Below are 23205 nucleotides of genomic sequence, written 5' to 3'. Positions count from 1 at the left end.
TTTTGCTAGAAAATTACTTAGAAGCCCCAAACATTATATATTTTTTTCTAACACCCTAGAGAATAAAATGGCGGTCATTGCAATACTTTTTTTCACACCGTATTTGCGCAGCGGTCTTTTTTTTGGAAAAAAATCACTTTTTTTTTAATTAAAAAACAAGACAACAGTAAAGTTAGCCCATTTTTTTTATATTGTGAAAGATAATGTTATGCCAAGTAAAATGTTACCCAACATGTCACGCTTCAAAATTGCGCCTGCTCGTGGACTGGCGTCAAAGTTTTACTCTTAAAAATTTCCATAGGCGACGTTTAAAAAATTCTATAGGTTGCATCTTTTGAGTTACAGAGGAGGTCTAGGGCTAGAATTATTGCTCTCACTCTAACGATTGCGGCGATACCTCACTTGTGCAGTTTGAACATCGTTTTCATATGCGGGCGGTTCACACGTATGCGTCGGGATGGGGCGCTTTAAAAAAATGTTTTTTTTCTTATTTATTTTAATTTATTAATTTTTACATTGTTTATAAAATAATAAAAAAAAATTGTAATTTGAAAAAATTACAACAGAAAAATGTTTTGACGTCGCTTCCGCCCTGCTATGCTATGGAGACGGGTGGGGGCCATCTTGCCCTCACTCGTATCCCAGCCTAGCAGCGAGAAGGACCCGATTGCCTCTGCCACTGCCGATGGCTCCGGTAAGCGGCGGAAGGCACGGGGGAGGGGCGCGGAGACCACCGTTATCGTTTACAGGACAGCTCACAGAGAAGATGGATATCTCGGTTGTGGCAGCAGCTGCTGCCATTACCGAGATATCCATATTTAAAGTACCGACGTATATGTACATGAGCGGGTCGGCACGTTCCCGCAAATCTTTGTAGGTTTACGGCGGCTCCTTTAAGGAGCTGTTGCAGGTGCGCATGCCCACGGAACGACGAGGAACCTGATGCGCGTGCCAGCAATCGTGGGAGTTAGACAGATCGGGAGTTAGACAGATCTGCTGTTCCTAGTGGTTAGGAACAGCGATCTATCGTCTCCTCCAGTCAGCCCAGCCCCCATACAGTTAGAAACGCCTCCCAGCGAAGGGGTTAGCCCTCTAGTGTTTACCCCTTCCCTGCCAGTGACATTTACACAGTAATCAGTGGCTATGTTTAGCTCCGTAGTGGAGAAGGATCTGGGGGTTTTGGTAGATCATAAAGCTCAATAATAACATGCAATGCCAAGCTGCAGTTTCCAAAGCGAGCAAAGTCCTTTCTTGAAGAGAGGTATGGACTCCAGAGAGAGAGATATAATTTTGCCCCTGTACAAATCATTAGTAAGACCTCATCTGGAATATGCAGTTCAGTTTTGGGCACCAGTTCTCAAAAAGGATATTGGGGAACTGGAGAAAGTGCAGAAAAGGGCAACCAAATTGATAAGAGGCATGGAGGAGCTCAGCTATGAGGGAAGATTAGAAGAACTGAATTTATTCACTCTTGAGAAGAGGATAATTAGGGGGGATATGATTTACATGTACAAATATATAAGGGGTTCATATAGTGAACTTGGTGTTGAGTTATTCACTTTACGGTCAACACTGAGGACAAGGGGGCACTCTTTACATCTAGAGGAAAAGAGATTTCATCTCCGAATACGAAAAGGTTTCTTCACAGTAAGAGCTGTGAAAATGTGGAACAGACTCCCTCCTGAGGTGGTTCTGGCCAGCTTAGGAGATTGCTTTAAGAAAGACCTGTAATACAACTGGGCTGTATGCAGAGCACACCGACCATTTTGCCCTGTGCTATTAAAGCGGTCCTCCACCCTAAAGTGGAGTCCCGCTGATCGGAACCCTCCCCCCCTCCGGTGTCACTTTTGACACCTTTCAGGGGGGAGGGGGGTGCAGACACCTGTCTAAAGACAGGTATTTGCACCCACTTCCGGCCACACGATACGGGCGAAAGACGGGCATTCCGTCACATCCCGTCTGTCGCCCGTTGTGTGCTGGGAACACTCGGCTCCCAGCACACAGCGTGTGAGCCAATCGGCGGGCGCAGCGCGACTCGCGCATGCGCCGTAGGGAACCGGGCAGTGAAGCCGCAGCGATTCACTTCCTGGTTCCCTCAGCGTGGATGGCGGGGGAGCAGCAGAGTGACGAGCGATCGCTCGTGCTCTGCTGCGATCGGCGCTGGACTCCAGGACAGGTAAGTGTCCTAATATTAAAAGTCAGCAGCTGCAGTATTTGTAGCTGCTGACTTTTAATATTTTGTTCCCATGGCACATCCGCTTTAAGCACAGACTCCGTCTCAATGAAATAATCCATATTTAAGCTAAATAGATTCACTCACCATCCATACAAAAAGACACCATCACCCATCAGCTTGTTCTCAAATCATCATAGCTCCAGCCATCACTCCCTTCCTGCAGCTTGTCTCTTTATTATATAGGGTCAACATCAGTAACAAAAGGTGTGGCTTCACAAAACAGACAATCAGACATGTTGTATACTTTCAAAAGAACCAATCACAGACATGTGATTGGAACAATGCTTAGTAGTGGTTTCCGCAAACGGCTGCAGGCAGTTTAATTAAAAGCCCAGTAGGAAGTGATGTCACAACATGTGACCGCCTCCATAGGAAGTGAGCTCACAGGGTGTCAGCTCCACCCAGCAGATGCCCATATACGGAAACCCCTCCAACAGGGATTCCATACAGTAATAACAAAATAAAAAAACAACACCACAATACAATACAGTAATAATCAATAACAATACAGCAATATAATAACAATAGGATACAGTTCCTTATGAGAGGAGCTTATCTGCAGGTGTAAGCTCACATCACAAAACCGTATTGATCAGGTACTGAGAGATGACAGGAGCGCACACCAGCTAAATTGCCAATGCGTTTGCAGAGCGGACGCACCGAGAAGGCGAATATCTGTGCATCACACAGGGGCCCTTTCGCTGGTCGACACCCCCCCTCCACAAACACCCTTCTCCAAATCAGGAAGTGTATCTCGACCAGTCTGTCTGGCCCAGTCAGCTTTCTAGAGCGGGCTGAGGGAGAACCAACCATGGGTGACACTATGACAATACATAATAAATACATCTTTAAATTTCCACAACAACGCCCACCTCCTTCCAAATTTGAATTACGCGGGCATACACCGGCACATTTACGCTATGGCGCCGTAACTTAGGGAGCAAGTCCTTTCTGAATACTGTACTTGCCTCTCTAAGTTACATCGGCGTAGCGCATATGAGATGCGCTACGCCCGCCTAAAGATACGCAAATGTATCTGAATCCGGTCCCTTGTGTCTTTTAGATCCTGTATGTCTCATTAAAGAGAACCTGTCACAAAAAAATCATCACATGGGGGTTTTTCAGGGATTTGCAATTAGTGGACTTCCAGCTGTTGAACTACAAGTCCAATGACGCATAGCAAGACACAAGCACAGCCACAAGCATGAAACCCAGAGGCATGATGGGACTTTTGCAACGGCTGCAGGTCCGCTAATTGCATACCCCTGCACTATGTAATGGAAAAAAGTTAAGTGTAAACACCCCCTCCACATACACGCACGTATGTAAACGCACCTAAGCATTGTTTGCGATACTCATGTTACATATTGCTGTGCACCAGGAGTAAGAGCAATATTTCCAGCACCAGACCTCCTCTGTAATGCTAATCTCATGACCTGTAGCAGGCTTAAGCGATGCCTATATAAAATATTGGGTACTGAAGTTTGTCGCCATTTCATGGACAGATGCAAACATAAGGTTTAACATGTTTGGGATCTGTTTACCCAGTGCAACTTCATGTTTTAAAGTTTACCAAACAAAAGTAATTTATTGTATTTTTGGGCCCTAAAATGAACTTTAGTGTATTTGTTACTGAAATGTTACATTTACTACACCTTTGTGGTAAAAGGAACTCGCCACTATTTTATTCTGCTGACTGTCTGCTTTTAGAAAATGTCAAAGTTTTGGGGTTTTTGCAACCTTTAGGCCTACAATGATTAAACATGTGCTGTGATGGGGTTAAAGGATAAGTTTTCCCTTTTGTAAAAATAAAATAAAAGAATTTACCTCTTTATGCATGATTTCCCTTCTGTACCTTGCAGACCTTGTCTAGGGCATTGAGCTAGGACCTTCTTGCTGTACATATGCAGTTCTTTTCATGCCCTAGTACTTAAAATGGTTGTAAACAAATTAAAAAACTGCTAGACAAAGGCAGAATGAGCTAGTATGCAATGGCATACTAGCTCAATATGAAATACTCACCTTAGATCGAAGCCCCCATAGCAGTCCCATTACACAGCTCCAGCGGTCACATCGCTCCCAGGGTTACTTTCGGGTATTGCGGGCTCCGGCGCTGTGATTGGCCGGAGCTGTGGAAGCTGCCGGTAACGGCCTACTAACTAAAGGAACGGCACGAACGTGCCATTGCTTCAGTGCGCATGTGCTGGTGACTTTGGCACATGCTGATACAGGGGATATCTTCTAAATCATGCAGGTTTAGAAGATATCCAAGGTCGCCACAGGTAATCCTTATTATAGGCTTACCTGTAGTCAAAAGTGGATTGTAAGGGATTACAACCACTTTAAGATCCAAGCCACCTGTGACCAATGCTGGCATTTCTAAACAACTGTCCTTTAAGCCTGTGGAAGGGTCCTCCATGGCATGGATGTTGACATTGCCTGTTCACACCTTGGCGTTGGGGTAGTCTGCTGGGTCATGGATCTTTGAATTATTTATATTCTGATTCATGGGTTTGTGATATAGTTCCATTGGGGTCCTCCCCATGGGGACTGAGGACACTCAGAGTTCAGATCATTACTGAGATAGTTGGCATTCACCCTGCATGAGAATGGGCATCATTCTAATATGTACTGGATTCATTTTTTTTGTGCCTGAAGTTTTTTATTCTTTTGTGAGCATCTTGGAGTATTTTTTTTTCAATTCATAATTTTTATGGTAATGTACTCTGGCGCACCCTCCCTTTTTTTTTTATTTTTTTTATTTTAGGCTTTATTCTGTTACCATTTCCTTCAAATACTCTTTGTAGTATAATCTTTACATTTGGATCTTTTTTAGTATGCTGTTGATTCTTGTACTGTTTTCTCACAAAACTGAAGCGTGGTGGAAGGAGGCGCGTTTGCCACTGTCCCAACCTTCTGTAGGCAGCTTGACTGTTGAGGAATGCCTAATATTCCTGTGTCTCACAATGAACTTCAAGAAAAAGATTTCACAGTACAAAAATCCTGTTTTTAAAGCCTACTTTGCATTGCTAAATGATTTTTGTGCACTTGCAACATATCTCTAAACTTATCGGAAAATTAGACTTCTTTAGGAAATCAATTCCCTACTACAGCACCCTCGTCATAGTGCTCATTCTGGACCGTGTTGGCCCAGCTACCCAGCACCCTCTATACATGAGCTTATATGTAGCAACTAGGGGAAGAGCGAAGGGTAAACTATAGAGTCACCTGAGTGACCGCTGGCGCTGCTGCTGTAGCATCCTGTGCCCAGCAGCAGTCTGACTTTTGGATGTCTCCAAAGGAGGATTTTTACAACCGAGCAACATGTATAATGTATTACTATATAATGTAGTAATATGTTAAATGCATGGATAATAATAAAATGTGTTTAGAAATTATGGTTTGGTAGCGAGGCCTCTTATAACAACCCAATAGATTTGTTTTATTTATTTTTTATTATTCAATCAGCAGTGGGAAAATATACTTGCCTTCTAATTTTTTTTATATTTCAGTTTATTTTTTATATTTTTTTATGAAGTCCAATAAGATCACTAATGAATGACTTGCAGCATATTGAACTGGGGCCATGGTATCAGGTGGGTTTGAGTTACATTTCCTTCTCAATGCGTTGCATGGCATTTCATGGGAATTAGGCCTGAATGAAGCTGCTATTGTGATATGTGCAGATAAAGGACCGTGCAGACACCAAGCTGAGCTTTTGCCCTATTTACCACAAAGCACCTACAGTGCTAAACGCAAGGTGTAATGGTGATGCTGCTGTTTGAGGTAGTAAAGTAGTGCTTGGTGTTGTTTTTTTTTTCTTATCTGATGTGTAAGTACTAGTTAACAGATGCAACATGAGATCCGTCCAGCTGTCACATCTTGTCAAGCTAGTACAGAGGGGATGCAGTTTAAAATTCAGCTTACACAATATTGAACATTTTACATTTGCTAGTGAGCCACTAATTAATTTCAATTACCATACATTATCATACCATCACATTTGATCATATCAGAAAATTCCCTGCTGCTCTTGGCTGATCTTAATATGACAGCCTTCACCATGCTATTTAGAGCAAGACTTTTTTTTTTCTTTGTAAATCTTGACTGCACCTTGATTAAGAAATTACACTTCTGTGACTAGTAATGAAGAGGTTTTAAATGGACTGTTTGCAGTATTGGTAATGGTGGGCTTTTCAGGTAAATGGGAAGTAGTGTTATAGCATTACCATGCAAAAATGGAACAGATGGTGCTTTGACATCATAAAGGGTTTAAGGATGCAATGTCTTGGTCAGGCTTATGCTCTTGTTATTTAAATCAGCTTTTCCTTTATGATGATTTTATCATTTTTTTTGTTTATAGCTGTCTCTGTGTATCTCTTAATCTATAGCAGCAACCCTAATCGCTAGTGTTGGTGGTATATACGATTCCATAAAGTAGCTTGTCATAGTGGTCTTCTTTCCAAAAAAACTCAAGTACTGTACAGTGGATAGTAAAAGTCTACACACCCCTGCCCTGTTAAAATCTGAGGTTTCAGTGATCTAAAAAAAGACAAAGATGAATAATTTCAGAACTTTTTCCACCTTTTAATGTGACCTATAAACTGTACAACTCAGTTGAAAAAGCTGAAATCTTTTAGGTGGGGGGAAGTAAAATTAAAAAAATAAAATAATATGGTCGCATAAGTGTGCACACCGTTAACCACATTTAATACACTTGCACCCTCTTCCTGCCCAGGCCAATTTTCAGCTTTCAGTGCTGTTGCACTTTGAATATCATTTCCCCAAATAGAGCTTTCTTTTGGTACAAATAGAGCTTTCCTTTGGCTGTATATGATCACTGCTGGGGTTTTTTAATTTTTTTGCGCTACAAATACAAAAAAATTAAAAATGTCGATTTTTTTTTGTTATTAAATTACTACCCCCAAGCGTTTTTTTCGTCCGCCCTGTGCGGTGGGGGAAGGTTTGCAAGGTGCTAAGACCCCCGCTGCGGGGCAGTAGTGCACCTGGTACCGCAAGCCCAACAAGCCAGCGGACATACCTGCTTCTGCCTGAAGGTCTGCCCCCGCCCGTGTCTCGGGTGGGGGACCGGCTTCGCGAATTTGCGGCTCGGTGGAGGTCTCTCCTCTCCGACCGTTGAGGTTGCAAAGTAGTTTCCTCGGGGTACAAGATAGTTTCTCTCTTGTCTACCAAACTGTTTTTTCCCTCCAACCTCTGGCTTCCTCCGGTTCGCCGGTTGGCTCTGTCAGGGGCTGTCCAGGATCTTCTGGTCGGGGGAGTGATTGTGCCAGTTCCCTTGATGGACCGGTCTCAGGGGCTCGAGGCCCTCGTTTGTTTTTGTTAAAATGCAAAAATTCAGGATGGTGTCGATTCGCTCAGTAATAGCGGCACGCCATCAGGGTCGTCCTTGGATGTCATGAACGCGTAACTGCATGTTCCCATATGCTCAAAGCACCAGTGATTTCTGTGCTTTGTGGTCGGGGAGGACCATTTTCAATTTGTGGCCCTCCCGTTCGGCTTGGTGTCGGCACCACAGGTTTTCACCAAGGTGCTCGTCCCGATACTGGCACTGCTGTGACAGGGGGGGTTTGTTATCGTGGGATATCTGGACGACATTCTCCTATGAGCTTCTTTGGACTCAAAATTAGTAGAGGACGTGCCTATCACATGTCAGACTCTCCAAGAGTTTGGCTGGCTTCTGTATTGTCCAGAAGTCCGTGTTGATTTCATCTCAGGGACTGGAAATCCTGGGACTAGTCCTGGATTCCGCTGAGGCGAGAGTTTTTCTCCTAACGGAGAAACTTCAGACTCTGCAATCTGCAGTGCAGCAGTTGTCGACCCAGAAGTGGTCATCTCTGCGATTCTGCATGAGGGTTCTGGGTCTGATGGTGGCCTCTTTCGAGGCAGTTACGTATGCCCAATTCTACACCAGGGTGCTACAGAGGGAACTCCCGTCATCTCTGGATTACCAGTTTCAATTGAGTCAACTGGTCAAGTCTCCCCTGGTGTGGTGGCTGGCGTCTCCGGTGCTTCGGACCGGGAAGTAGTTTTCTGCCGTGCCACTGGACAGTGGTCACGACGGATGCCAGCCTCTCCAGTTGGGGGGGCGTTTGGGGCACCCAGTCAGCCCAGGGGCACTGGACTCAGGAGGAGTCCCGCCTACCGATCAATATTCTGGAGCTCCGAGCAATCAAGCTGTGCCTTGCCAGGTGGTCCCTGGATCTGCAGGGCCGACCGGTTAGGATCCAGTCCGACACCGCCATGGTCGTGGCGTACGTCAATCATCAGGGAGGCACACGGAGTTCAGCTGCAGCGACGGAGGTCGCGCACATCCTTCGGTGGGCCGAAGGGTCTGTTCCGGCTCTACCGGCCGTGTACATTCCGGGAGTACAGAAGTGGCAAGCCGACTTCCTAAGTCGCACTGCACTAGACCAAGGAGAGTGGTCTCTCCACCCACAGGTGTTTCAGGGTCTGTGCCAAAAGTGGGGCACTCCGGACGTGGACCTTCTAGCGTCCCGTCTCAATCGGTAGGTGCCATGGTTCGTGGCCAGGTCGAATGACCCGTGGGCGGATGCGTCAGACGCGTTGGTGGTGCCTTGGGTCACTATCGCCTAATTTACGCCTTCCCTCCTCTGAAGCTTCTTCCTCGCCTGCTGCGCAGAGTGGAAGCCGAAGGGATTCTATCAATCCTGATCGCCCCAGATTGGCCGCGTCGCTCCTGGTACGCGGACCTGGTGCGTCTGGTGGCAGACGCCCCCTAGCGTCTTCCTCTGAGAGAAGATCTTCTGTCGCAGGGTCCGATCTTCCACCCTGCTTTACAGTCGCTGGCTTTAGCAGCGTGGCTGTTGAGCGCCGGGGCTGAAGGACCCGAGGCCTATTGGGCTCGGTGGTCTCTACCGTGCTGCGTGCATGGAAGTCTACCTCACGTAGGATTTCCATCATACGTGGAAGGCCTACATCTCTATGTGTGAGGAGATAAAATGGCACCCTCGTACATACGTGGTGTACAGGATTCTGCTGTTTTTACAGCAGGGAGTGGATCAGGCTCTCGCCTTAAGTACGGTTAGGAGTCAGATTTCTGCTCTGGCTGTTTACTTTCAGCGACCCTTGGCGTCGCACTCCTTGGTGCGTACGTTTGTTCAGGGGGTCTGGCATGTGGCCCCTCCGGTGCGCCCTCCACTACCCCCATGGGACTTGAATTTCGTCCTTTCGGTGCTCAGGATGCTCCCTTTGAGGACATTCGGGAGGTTTTTTGTTGACTGTCACAAAAGGTGATTTTTTTCTGGTAGCAATTACCTCGATCAGACGAGTATCTGTCTGAACTGGCGGCCTTGTCTTGCAAGGCTCCCTACTTGGTCATCCATAAGGATGAGGTGGTGCTGCAGCCGCAGCCGTCTTTTAATAACCCAGGATGTACAAGAGAGCGACCTGTTTGGATTAACCTGCCATCTCCAGGGCCAATGGGAATTCCACCATTCAGTCAACCATCTACAAATGTAAGGCATTTTCCTCCACCAAGGCAACAGTTTCCACCCCCTCCTGGACAACCCTTCATGCTTCACAGTCGAATATGCAGGTTTGTTCCATATGTTAGTATTGTCTTAACTTATATAAGTCCAGTTACAAGGTCAAATGGCATTTTAAATGGAAACCTTTTAGAAAAAAAAAAAAAAACATTCAGTGCGTTTTCAAGTCTGTCAAGATGCAATGAAAATAATCTTGTATAAGCAATCCTGAGTGGGTTCTAATTTAGCAGTTATTCAGAAGGACTCTTGTGCCTTCAGTTAACCACTTCAATGCTGGGCACTTTCACCCCCTTCCTGCCCAAGCCATTTTTCAGCTTTCAGCGCTGTCACAATTTGAATGACAATTGCGTGGTCATGCAACACTGTACCCAAATGAAATTTTAATAATATTTTCCCCACAAATAGAGCTTTATTTTGGTGGTATTTGATCACCTCTGCAGTTTTTATATTTTTCGCTATAAACAAAAGCGTGACAATTAAAAAAAAAAAAAAGCAATATATTTTAATTTTTGCTATAATATTCCCAAAATATATATAAAAAAACATTTTTTTTCCTCAGTTTTGGCCGATACGTATTCTTCCACATATCTTTGGTAAAAAAAAAAAATCGCAATAAGCGTATATTGATTGGTGTGCGCAAAAGTTATAGCTGCTACAAAATAGGAGATAGATTTTATAGCATTTTTATTTTTTTACTAGTAATGGCGGTGATTTTTATCGTGACTGCGATATTGCGGCGGACACACCAGACACTTTTGACACTATTTTAGGACCGTTCACATTTATACAGCGAACAGTGCTATAAATATGCACTGAAAAACTGTGTAAATGTGACGGGCAGGGAAGGGGTTAACCACTAGGGGGCGATCAAGGGGCTTAATGTGTACCCTAGTGAGTGATTCTAACTGTAGGGGGAGGGGACTGACTGGGGAGGTGACCGATCTGTGTCCCTATGTACAAGGGACACAGCATCAGTCTCCTCTCCCTGACAGGATGTGGATCTCTGTGTTTACCCACAGAGATCCATGGTTCTGCTTAGTTACTGGGAAATCGTGGGTGCCAGGCAGTCTCTGGGCATGCGCATTGGGTTCCCAGTAACGTGGCGGGTGCGCGCGACCCTTAGTGGCTCGGCAAGGTAAGGACGTTATATGACGTCCTCCCATAACTAGAGCATTATCGTGCCATCGTCAATTGATGGGCGGTAGTAAAGTGGTTAAATGTGCTTTTCACTTTTCACCCATGCACATTTTTTATGTTTTTTCTTTTTATAGTCACTAGAACTTGTTTTAACCACTTAAAGACCGCCTACTGTATTTTTTATGTGGGGGCCGATGTGTATATATGTGTGTGTGTGTATAATTAGCTTTGCACAGACAGTGCGGATTACGGTGCCTCAAAACCCTGCTCTCAAACAAAGACAGGTATGAGGTTGTGAATATGCAATTTATAGTGTTTTGTGTACTTTTCAAAATTCTTGCATAGTGATGGTTAATTTTATCCATAACTCCCAAGGATTGTCTAATGTTTAAATAAAGAAAAGTGACGTTTAATAAATGTTGATTTTTGTTTTTCCAGGGTACACCAGGTCAGAACATGGTCAAGGCTCACAATCCAAGAAACAGCAACTTGCGAGAGCTGCCTATAGCGCTGTCTCACTCTGTAGACCTGACTTTGAGGAAAGCAACGTCGGCCCCTGCTGCACATGTCATTCCTGTGGCCTTCACAGCACCGCAGCCCAGATCCGTGAGTGCTGAAAGTGCACAAGCAGCCAAGCCAGTAAATGCCACTAGCCCAATAAATGCAGAAGTTAAGAGTGAAGAACAGGTAAAGAAAAAAAGGTGTTTAAAGCTGCGCATTAAACCCGGACTGAGTTTAAACAATAGTCTATAAATTTATATTGTTGTCATTCCTCAAATAGGGACTCAATTGGTGGGAAGAGAAAGTCAATGTCCTTCACAATATTCCATAGGTAGTTACACATGAAACTTCTATCACCACTGTGAATCACTTCAATCTTCAGTGAGAGCCCACCACCGTAATTTCAAGCAGCTTACCAGATCACTGAAAATAAAAAGCAGTCGACTATAACCTAGCCGCGGCCTTTGGGGAGACAGCCCACTCCCCAAGCCTTTGGTTTGAGAGTAACTTGGTTTGAGTGCATTTTGCAAGATAAGCTAATTTTTTTGATACGTTTTGACTTGATATACAAACGGTGTCTTGACATAAGAGTAGCATCATGTCACAACTGAGTAATAAAAGAGGATAGGCGCCTCTAAGTGTAGCAATATGGTTACATTTAATGACAGTACAACATTTAGCAACATATTTATACACTTGGAGGTGCCTCTTTTTTGTCTTTTATACTCTGTAGCTCCTGCTGGATTTTGCTTCTAATCCCCTTGTGGAGGCTGCCATTTGTGGATGGACATTTTATGGTTACACATTTTATAATCTTTTTATATGGACTTAAAACTGAAGGACTTATGAATAAATGGTTGCAGAGCCAATCTTCTGAGTTTCCGTTATTTCTTATGGGTACATTTTCATTGATATACAAGTGCTTTGGATTACAAGCATGTTTCCGGAACTAATTATGCTCGCAATCCAAGGTTTTACTGTACATGGAATTAAAGTATGTGTCCAAATTTAATCCTTGCCCGGTCTATTGAAAATGATCGGGTTCTTTCTGCTGTTTGGGGCTCAACTTCCTCTTCTAACAACTTTTTACCAGACAGGAAGTTAGGGGAACTCTCCAACACAAGCAGAAATAAAGAGGTTTTTGTAGTAGAGTAGGGGAATGTTAGAACCTGTCACGAGGAGGACGTGCTTTCTCGGTGCAGGGGGGTAAAGTATGGAATGATTTACCGTTGGTCCTAAAAAAACGCCACCAATTTGCTAAGCTTCAGGAAGTTTGAAGACCTTGCTCTTCCTTGCTCTTCCAGAAGTATTATGGGGGCTTACAGATCACTGCATCCTGGCCAGTAAGGGAGCTAGATTAAGAAGATCAGAATCTCCTTGCTTGTTATAGTCATACGCATTGAGGCCCATGGGTAAGACTGCATTTTCTAAGCATTTTTTAACAATAATAATAATAATAATATTTTTGTCTTTGTCCCCGTTGCAGATTTTTAATTTTTTTTCAAGTTGTCAGCCCTTTAACTATTCAAGGACCAGCCGCCACAGTTGTACATATCGGCCTAAACTGAGGAAAAAAAAAGTTTTTTTAAAAAAAATTGTGATATTTATTAAATAAAAAAGTAAAAAATAGTGTTTTTTTTTTAAATTGTCACTCTTCTTTTGTTTATAGCGCAAAAAATAAAAACCGCAGAGGTGATCAAATACCACCAAAAGAAAGCTCTATTTGTGGGAACAAAATGATAAAAAAATTGTTTGGGTACAGTGTAGCACGACCGCGCAATTGTCATTCAAAGTGCGACAGTGCTGAAAGCTGAAAATTGGCTTGGGCAGGAAGGGGCGTAAGTGCCCGGTATGGAAGTGGTTAATATTGGTTCTTTATGTCATACAGAAACTGTCCTTTGAACCATCAGGGAATTCCCATTGGATGATTTCTCCTGCAAGGTAGCTGTCACCTCCTCAGGCATGCATCTGAGCTAGAGGCTTTCTTGTATGGAGCCATTTCTCATTTTTCACAAGGATAAAATAGTCCTGCTCCCAATAACCTCCTTTCTTCCTAAGGTGGTGTCAGCCTTACACCTTAAAGAAGACACAACTCTTCCTTATGGCCTGCTCCTAAACACCCAAAGGAAATTGCTCTACACTGTCTGGACATGGTCAGAGCTTTAAGAGTGTACCTCAAAGCTACAATTTGTCAGGTAGCCCGACTCCCTATTTGTCTATGCTTCAGGACCTCGCAAAGGGACATCCTGCTTCAAGATCTACCCTTGCTAGACAGATAAGACAACTCGTCTGAAGAGCTTACACCCTACAAGAGAAAGTACCTCACTAATACCTGCTCACTCCACAAGGTCGGTAGGGGTTTCATGGGCATTTGGCATCAAGACTTTGTTGCCCAGCTTTGTAAGGCCGCCATATGAGCTTCTGATTATGACTTTAATGCCCTGTACACACGATCGGTTCGTCTTATGAAAACGAACCGATGGATTTTTTTCATCAGATGTCCGATAAAGCTGACTTTCATCAGTCTTGCCTACACACCATCTGTTAAAAATCCGATCGTGTCCAACGCGGTGACGTAACACACGACGTGCTGAGAAAAATTAAGTTCAATGCTTCCGAGCATGCGTCGACTTGATTCTGAGCATGCATGGATTTTTGACCGATGGATTTTCCCACAGACGATCGTTTTTTTAACCATCAGAGAATTTTAAAACAGGTTCTTTTTTTCACCGATGGGAAAAAAAACGATGGGTTCGTCCGATATAAACGGTCCATCGGACCGTTTTCATCAGACGAACCGATCGTGTGTACAGGGCATTACAAGTTCTTTCAGGTTTACATGTTATCCTCCACAGATGCAGCTTTTAGCCTCAAGGTTCTGGCATCAGCACTCTGAGTTAGGTCCATTGATCCTTGTTGTTAGGCCTGTTAGCACGGTTTTATTTGCCTTGTTGTTGCCCACCCTTTTTATTCACTGCTTGGCCAACATCCCAGGATCTCTGAATATCAAGCCTGTGTCCTGTCCTGTAAATTCTATATCCTGGCGTATAGTACTAGACAGTAGACACATGCCACTTTCCCATCTGTTCCTGTGTTCCTCTGCATTGCTTGTTAAAAACGAAGGACTCGGAGATGGGGAAAGGGTTATAGGGGTGCACCTAGGGGGCATTTCCCGAAAAGCTTTGTCAGTATCCAAGCACCTGAAGGTACCAGCCTATAATCCAGAGTCTATGAATATCCAGCCTGTGTTGTAAATTCTAGTCTTGCAGTACAGGCAAGTCAAACTTTCTTTTTTTTATGGCATTTCTTTCAAGATCTGACTACTTTTGTAGGGGCAATAGGGCTGTCTAGCAGTTTTTGAATCAGTACCCCTCTTTGCCATGGGCACCATACCTGGACCCTACTATGTGGGGCTGGCCTGTGATGTTTACTTTAAGAGCTGGATCCTGCATTGGCATTCAATTTGGCACGAAGTACAGTGTCCATCTGTATTAAAATTTGTAATCCAAACAGAGGGTGCAATAGAAATATTCGCTTGTGAATCAGAACATTCATAAACCACCACCGACAGGAATCACCATAAGGGATGCAGGCTTACCAGAAGGCAAGCATAACCAGCTTGCGGCTGTAAACCCCAGCCCGGGCCTTTGTAAGGGACTGCAGCATGAATCGGTACACTTTGGATCCTCCAGGAAGCGTTGATGATAACAGGACCCGGAAAAAACAAGGCTCACAATGGGGAAGTACCGTAGGATAAGGTATATTTAATAAATAAAATTGCACTTACAAGAAAGTTGATTTATAAAAGCATGGGAGAGGAGACGTGCTGACGTGTGGCGTTACGGTCCTGTGTGGACGGGCGTTCGAATGAGCCGGCCGGCTTACTTTTTATCCTATGCTGTTATGAATCAACTTTCTTGTAAGTGCAACTTTATTTATTAAATATACCTTATCCTACGGTACTTCACCATTGTGAGCCTTGTTTTTTCCGGGTCCTGTTATCCTGTTATCATCAATCCGTGCTGTGCTCCACCCGTGCCATCTTCTCTCCCCCCTGCCGCCTTCTGTCCAAATCCGTGCTGTGCTCCCCCCGTGCCATCTTCTCTCCCCCCGTGCCATCCCCCGTGCCATCTTCTCTCCCCCCTGCCATCTTCTGTCCAACTCTGTGCTGTGTTCCCCCCTATGCCATCTTCTCTCCCCTCGTGCCGTCTTCTGTCCCCCTCCGTGCTGTGCTCTCCCCCCGAGCCGTCTTCTCCCCCCGAGCCGTCTTCTCCCCCCCCTCCGTGCCGCTCTCCCCCCTCAATCTGTCAGGAAGGAGAGTGGAGGTAGGAGCCGCTAAACCCGGCTCCTACCTTTTCCGAATGGACAGAGTCAGTGATCACTGACTCTGTCCATTCACATAACTGAGCATCGTAACCTGTGATTACGGTGCTTCAGCTATGAATGGAGAGGAGCTTCCCTCCATTAATTTCAGCTGAGGCTGCAGAGAAAGGGACTGGGGAATCTGTGTCCTTGGTCCCTTTCTCTGTCTAAGGCCTCGTACACACGACCGGACAGTCCCAGCGGACCGTTTTCAGCGGACATGTCCGGTCGGAGATTTCTGTCTGATGGTTGTACACACCATCAGACAGAAATAAGAGACAATCCGTGCGTACAGACAGCGTGGTGACGTGTCTGCGCCGTCGCCGCGACGATGACGCGGCAACGTGCGCGACGCTGAAAGGTCAATGCTTCCACGCATGCGTCGAAGTCATTTGACACATGCGAGGGATGGCGGCCGGTCGGACATGTACGGTGAGTCTGTACAGACGACCGAACATGTCCGACGGACAGGATTCCAGCGGGCATGTTTCTTCCCCCCCAAAAAAAAAAAATTGTGTAAAAATATAAAAAAAAAAACGCCACTGTCACATGACATTAAAAACAAATATCGGTATTCAGTATCGGTGAGTACTTGGAAAAAAGTATCGGTACTTGTACTCTGTCTCAAAGAATTGGTATCGGGACAACCCTAGTTCACATAATTGGACATTGACACGTTTATAAGTACTCCATTTGTGGTTCACATAATTGGACATTGACACGTTTATAAGTATTGTTTATTATTTGTAGCGCAACTACATTTTTTCTTTGTACTATTGGCGTGTATATCACTTTTTAGTTGCAGCTTATTTAGGGCATTTAGCGCGGTATTTCTCTCTTTTTGTATTAAAATGTGGCTTCTTTTTTTTAATCCCATTATCCAGTCTCAGGATGATGTCACGACATGCCGCATGTCTGACACTCTTCTGCCCGCTGTATCTGCTGAAAAATGTGCACAGCATGTTTTACTGCTGCCTTCTTGGTCAGTGCATGTGAAATGGATCCTCGTGCCTTCCAGACACACAAAACCCAATTTTTTTCAGATCCGTTCTGTGAGTACCTCACTGAGATCCCCTCACCTAAGCAATGGGCAGATGACAACATGCAAGGGAGCTGGGATAAAAGGGTGGAATGAGTGCAGTAGGGGCAGTCCTAGCAAAGTTTTTTATTCTAGTGTCTAATCACCTGAAGGTAGTCTGCTTATAACCATGGTCCATGAATACAAGCCCTGTGTCCTGTACTGTACTCCAGTAAGTCAGAATTCCCATTTTTGTTGTGACATACACTTTTAAGGATGCAGTTCTACTTTTGTTCCCACCAAATTGTAGCCCACTGTCTACTCTTTAGTTTTATTTTACCATGTTCAAATTCAACACACTCTACACTTAGCAGCTGATGGATAAAGGGAGCCGATGTGAATTACAATTAAAGGGAGATGGTATATCTTTAGTAAAGACAATTATACAAATTTTACTGCAGCTTAACCACCAGCCAGAATGTGTAATTATGTACTACTGCTCAGTCCTCATACAGTGCCTTGAAAAAGTATTCATATCCTTTTTTGTCATGTTACAACTAAAAACATAAATGTATTTTATTGGGATTTTATGTGATAAACCAACACAAAGTGGCACGTAATTGTTCTGTGAAGCCTTCAGAGGTTTGTTAGAGAACCTTAGTGCGCAGACGGCGTCATGAAGGCCAAGGAACAGACCAGACAGGTCAGGGATAAAGTTATGGAGAAGTTTAAAGCAGGGTAAGGTTATAAAAAATATCCCAAGCTTTAACCACTTAGTACCCGCACGCCGTCAAATGATGTCCAAAACGGGGATCTGTAATCCCGGGTGGACGTCATATGACGTCCTGCACTTTGCGGGGGGATATCTGAATGATGCCTGCACCTAGAGGCATCATTCAGATATCGTTTTCTTCCGGCGGCGATTCTGCGCACCGTAAGAACCATCTTGGCAGCGGTTCCACCGCTTGATTGTTCTTACAGGCGGCGGGAGAGGACATCCCCCCCTCCCGCCGCCATCTGGTGCTTCTCCAGATGGTCACCAGTCATCTCTATGACCGTCAGAGGCCCGGGCGCGATGTGATGACATCACGCCCGGGTAACCATAAGTAAACAAAACGCAATTGCGGCTAGTTTGAATGAGATCTGTGAATTTTTTTTCACGATCTTTCTTTCCAACCTGGAGGAGAGATGTGGGGTCTTATTGACCCCGCATCTCTCTATACCCGCTTAAGGACCACCTCCTGCACATTTACGTCGGCAGTATGGCACGGCTGGGCACATGCAAGTACAGGTTTGTCCTCTGCTAGTGCTCCGGGACCACGGGACCTGCGGACCCGATCGCCGCAGGAGTCCCGCGATCGGTCCCCGGAGCTGAAGAACGGGGAGAGCTGTGTGTAAACACAGCTTCCCCGTTCTTCACTGTGGCGCCGTCATCGATCGTGTGATCCCTTTTATAGGAAACCACAATCTATGCCATCACACCTACAGCCACACCCCCTACAGTTAGAAACACATATTAGGTCATACATAACCCCTTCAGCGCCCCCTTGTGGTTAACTCCCAAACTGCAATTGTCATTTTCACAGTAAACAATGCATTTTAAATGCATTTTTTGCTTTGAAAATGACAGTGGTCCCAAAAATGTGTCAAAATTGTCCGAAGTGTCCGCCATAATGTCGCAGTCACGAAAAAAAATCGCTGATCGCTGCCATTATTAGTAAAAAAAAAAAAAAATTATAAAAATGCAATAAAACTATTCCCTATTTTGTAAACGCTATAAATTTTGCGCAAACCAACTGATAAATGCTTATTGCGATTTTTTTTGACCAAAGATAGATAGAAGAATACGTATCGGCCTAAACTAAGGAAAATTTTTATTTTTTGTATATATTTTTGGGGGATATTGATTATAGCAAAAAGTTAAAAATATTGCATTTTTTTAGAGGTGGTGACCACAAAAAAAGGACGCCAATTTTGTTTTTTGTCGCATGACAATTGTCTGTTAAAGCGACACAGTGCCGAATCGCAAAACCTGGCTGGGTCCTTTAGCTGCCTAAAGGTCCGGGTCTTAAGTGGTTAAAGAGGACCTGTCACACACTATTCCTATAACAAGGGATGTTTACATTCCTTGTAATAGGAATAAAAGCGATCGAAAAAAAAAATGTAAAAAAAAAGTGTAAAAAATAAATAAGTAAAATGAAAATAAAAAAAAATAAAATGCCCCTGTCCCCGGTAGCTCGCGCTCAGAAGCGAACGCACACGTGAGTCCCGCCCACGTATGTAAACGTCGTCCAAACCACACATGTGAGGTGTCGCCGCGTGCGTTAGAGCGTGTGCAACAATTCTAGCACTAGACCTCCTCTGTAACTCTAAACTGGTAACCTGTAAAAAAATTAAAGCGTCGCCTATGGAGATTTTTAAGTAACAAAGTTTTGTGCCATTCCATGAGTGTGCGCAATTTTAAAGCATTACATGTTGGGTATCTATTTACTCGGCGTAACATCATCTTTCATATTTTACCAAAAAATTGGGCTAACTTTACTGTTTTGTTATTTTTTAATTCGTGAAACTATTTTTTTTTTACAAAAAAAAGGTGTTTGAAAAATTATTGCGCAAATACCGTGCAAGATAAAAAGTTGCAATGACCGCCATTTTATTCCCTAGGGTGTCTCATGAATGAGTGCCGCAAACCAGGAAGTGAATGAGAGAACAGAAACTAGAATGCCTGAGGTGATATAGATGAAGGAATTTAATAGGTATTTACTAGTTTTTTTAACAGAATCATTACACTATTCTGTCTGTCTACCTTGCAGACATTAATTTTAGGCAAAACAATGTTTTCCTTTACAACTCCTTTAAACGGAGCACTGTTCAATCCACCATCCGAAAATGAAAAAAGATGGAAACACTGCCGTCCACCTAAACTGACAGGCTGGGCAAGGAGAGCATTAATCAGAGAAGCAGCCAAGATGCCCATGGAAACTCTGGAGGAGCTGCATAAATCCACAGCTCAGGTGGGAGAATCTGTCCACAGGGCAACTATTAGTCGTGCACTCCACAAATCTGGCCTTTATGGAAGAGTGGCAAGAAGAAAAGCATAAAAAGTCCCTTTTTGCAGTTTGCGAGAATGTGGGAGAAGATGCTCTGGTCAGATGATACCAAAATTGAACTTTTTGGGCCAAAAGCAACACTGTAATGATACAGCCAGAGATGCAATGGAATGGTTTAGATCAAAGCATATTTATGTGTTAGAATGGCCCAGTCAAAGTCCAGACCTAAATCCAATTGAGAATTTGTGGCAAGACTTAAAAATTGCTGTTCAGAGATGCTCTCCATCCAATCTGACAGAGCTTGAGCTATTTTGCAAAGAAGAATGGGCAAAAAATGTCACTCTCTAGATGTGCAAAGCTGGTAGAGACCCAAAAAGACTTGCAGCTGTAATTGCAGTGAAAGGTGGTTCTACAAAGTATTGACTCAATGGGGCTAAATACAAATGCAGGTCACACTTTTCACATTTATTTGTATAACATTTTCCCTCCACTTCACAATTATGTGCCACTTTGTGTTTATCACATAAAATCCCATTAAAATACATTTACGTTTTTGGTTGTAACATGACAAAATGTGGAAAATTTCAAGGGGTGTGAATACTTTTTCCAGGCACTATTAGCTGGATTCAGGTATCCGTGCCTAACGTTAGGCAGGCATAGTGTATCTCATATACGCTACGCCGCCGTAAGTTAGAGAGGCAAGTGCTGTATTCACAAAGCACTTGCGTCCTAAGTTACAGCGTAGCGTAAATTTGCCAGCCTAAGCGCGCCTAATTCAAATTGTGAAGAGGTGGTTGTGTTTTATGATAATGAATCGTGACCCGACGTGATTGACGTTTTTAACGAACGACGCATGCGCCGTCCGTGGACATATCCCAGTGCACATGCTCCAAATTACGCCACAAAGACTTATTAGTTTCACTTCAAGTTTTTTTTTTTTAGCTCAAATAAAATTGTCAACCCCTAATAAAATATTATTGATTAAAAGGTAAACCTAGTGATCAGTGAGATCTGCAACATGTGGGGGAATCTCAGATTGAGGGGGAAAGTTCTTGAGTCTGTTAATAGTGATACAATAAGAGTTTAGCCATTACACCTTTACTTTTGCCCTTCTTCATAGTACCTTGGGCAATATAAAAAAATATAAAAAAAGGCAAGTATGTACAGAGTTGATTAGCGCACAAATGCAGGAATGTGGTGTGCTTTCATCATTAGCCATCAGTCACTCTGGCCTCCTATTAATAAACTGCATTACTGTAGAGTGGAGATGGTTGCTTATTAGAGTTCCCAGACCGAAAAAAGGTTATTTGATGCTTATTATTTTCATCCAGAGGAGACATGAGCACAGAATAATAAGTCTTTGCAGTTTACCATTAATATTCCAGCTTTGCAGTTGACGACATTTTGATTCTTGAGAGGAGCGCTCAAGTTCAAGGTCAGCCACTTGGCTTGTGGTGTTCATTATAAGCAATTACTGTGTGACAAATGAGTTTGAGATCAAGCTTTAAAATTGTGTAAGAAAAATCAATAGTTCTAATGAAACCTTTTCAGGTCATTTACCCCACTACCTTTTGTTAGTTTGTCAGCAGAGAACGAGATAAAGCGATCTGACAGAAAGGCTCTCTGTTATCCCCATAGTTGTTTCATCCTGTGTTTATGAAGGGCTAAAAACTGTTTCTGTGCGTGTCTATACTACTGATCGGCCCATTTGTGTCGAGAGAGGTAGTAGCGTAGCCAGTGATTGCAGAAATTAGCTATTATTGGTGAGGTATAAAGCCATATGTTTTCTTTCCCTTAAAGTTCCCAGATGAGGACGAGGAGACCAGGAAATACAGCTTAAAAATCAAGGAACAGAAGTATTTGAGAGGAAATTTTAAAGCAGAAGGAACTGCGTCGCCAACAGCAGCAGCAACAGGCTAGCATTGCACAACAAGGCCAGCTCGAGATGGACAAACAGACTGTAAAGTCAGAAAATAACAGCAGCCAGGTTCTGCCTCCCGCCACTGCGCAGGCGCAGCCAAATGTGAAAAATAGACTGACTCCTAAGAAGTCTGAGGCAGCAAATCCTCCACAGAATATCCCCCCTCTGCAAACTTCTGTAACCAATGTAACATTTCAGGGACAACAAAAGAAGATCATTAAGCAGGTAGTGCAAAACAAAGTGTCAGAGAGTTCTGTTCCGAAGGTTCAACAGTTCCGGCCTGCAAGGTCAGCAGAGACTTGCTGGCACAAAGAGAACTGTCATGCAGAGGTCAAACAGCCGCCCTGGAGAAGCAGCTCATATAGCACCAAAAGTCTGTGTGATTAAGGTATCCACAGTGGTAAGTCCACATGACACGTGACACTGCACATAACCACTTCTGATGCTGAAATTTGTGTTTCTTCACTGTTGCCGACTGACCCTGGAATATCTTTAATCATTTATACATTGAATACATGCCTTTTTATTTTTATTTTTTTATCTTTTATAAATGTTACACTGTAGTCTTGCTGTCTGTTTCTTTTCTTTTTATAATCATTTTGCCCATTAAAGACAATATAGGTAGGCAATTGGAAATATCTTTTAGCCCAAATCTTTTCGTGGTGTGATTGAGGAGAGACTGGACTGCAGAGAGACACACAGCGCAGACTTTTTTCACCGGACCGGGCGGAACCCTGCCTGGCTGAGCCTGCAGCCCTCTGAGCCTGCCCTGGTGAGTGCAGTAGTACTAGTCTGTCTGCAGTTCTCCAACTACCGTTGCAAAGCCGCCTGCCATAATAATTGATAAAAAGGGTCAGGATAGGTTGGGACACTCATCGTCTCCCCTGTCCCCTCACTCCAGTCACAGTGCAGTCCAGTGATCTAGTCGGGACCACTTGAGTGAGGGGGGGGGGGGTGCACTGCAGAGAGAGAATGTATTATAGTGACTCGAGTGAGTCCGACAACTCCAGTCACCAACTTGAACTTAGAGTCCCATAGTGGACCCCTGGCCTGGCTGCAACATCCATCCATCCATCTCTTGACTGGACGCTATCTATGTGATGTCTACAGGCAGCGGTTATCAGACAAGAATGGCAGTGGTGTGATTGTACAGAATTACAGATGTTCACAATCTCTGTCTTGCTATCTCCTGTATCCTGTCTGAATCCTCTGACCACCACCTGTATCCTGTACGCCATCCTCTGACCACATCCTGTCCGCCATCCTCTGACCACCTCCTGTATCCTGGAAAAAAGGAAAAATTGCGCTAACAAAATAGTGAATCAATTAAGTGAATAAATATGGAGGCAGCAATTGCGTGACCTAACACAAAATACTAATGAATAAAGGGAAAATTGCGCCAACCAAGTACCGTGCAATAAAGTCCTTTGTGTGTCCACAAAAAAATAGTCAAA

The 23205-nt window shown here is 43.9% G+C and overlaps 1 protein-coding gene across 1 annotated transcript in view; it reads left to right on the top strand.

Annotated features, from left to right (window-relative positions):
* Positions 1–22314, top strand: part of LOC120940092 (RNA-binding protein 33-like) — a 39122-nt gene extending 16808 nt beyond the window's left edge. Inside the window, exon 2 of the mRNA XM_040352710.1 lies at positions 21631–22314. Within this exon, the coding sequence (XP_040208644.1) occupies positions 21631–21750 (120 nt within the window). The 3' untranslated portion in view covers positions 21751–22314. The remainder of the gene's footprint in view (positions 1–21630) is intronic.
* Positions 22315–23205: the final 891 nt, after the last annotated feature.

Source organism: Rana temporaria, chromosome 5 (assembly GCF_905171775.1).
Source record: "Rana temporaria chromosome 5, aRanTem1.1, whole genome shotgun sequence".
Taxonomy (NCBI): domain Eukaryota; kingdom Metazoa; phylum Chordata; class Amphibia; order Anura; family Ranidae; genus Rana; species Rana temporaria.
The sequence above is the reverse complement of the archived record's forward strand: the minus strand, read 5'-3'. Positions and strand labels throughout refer to the sequence as shown.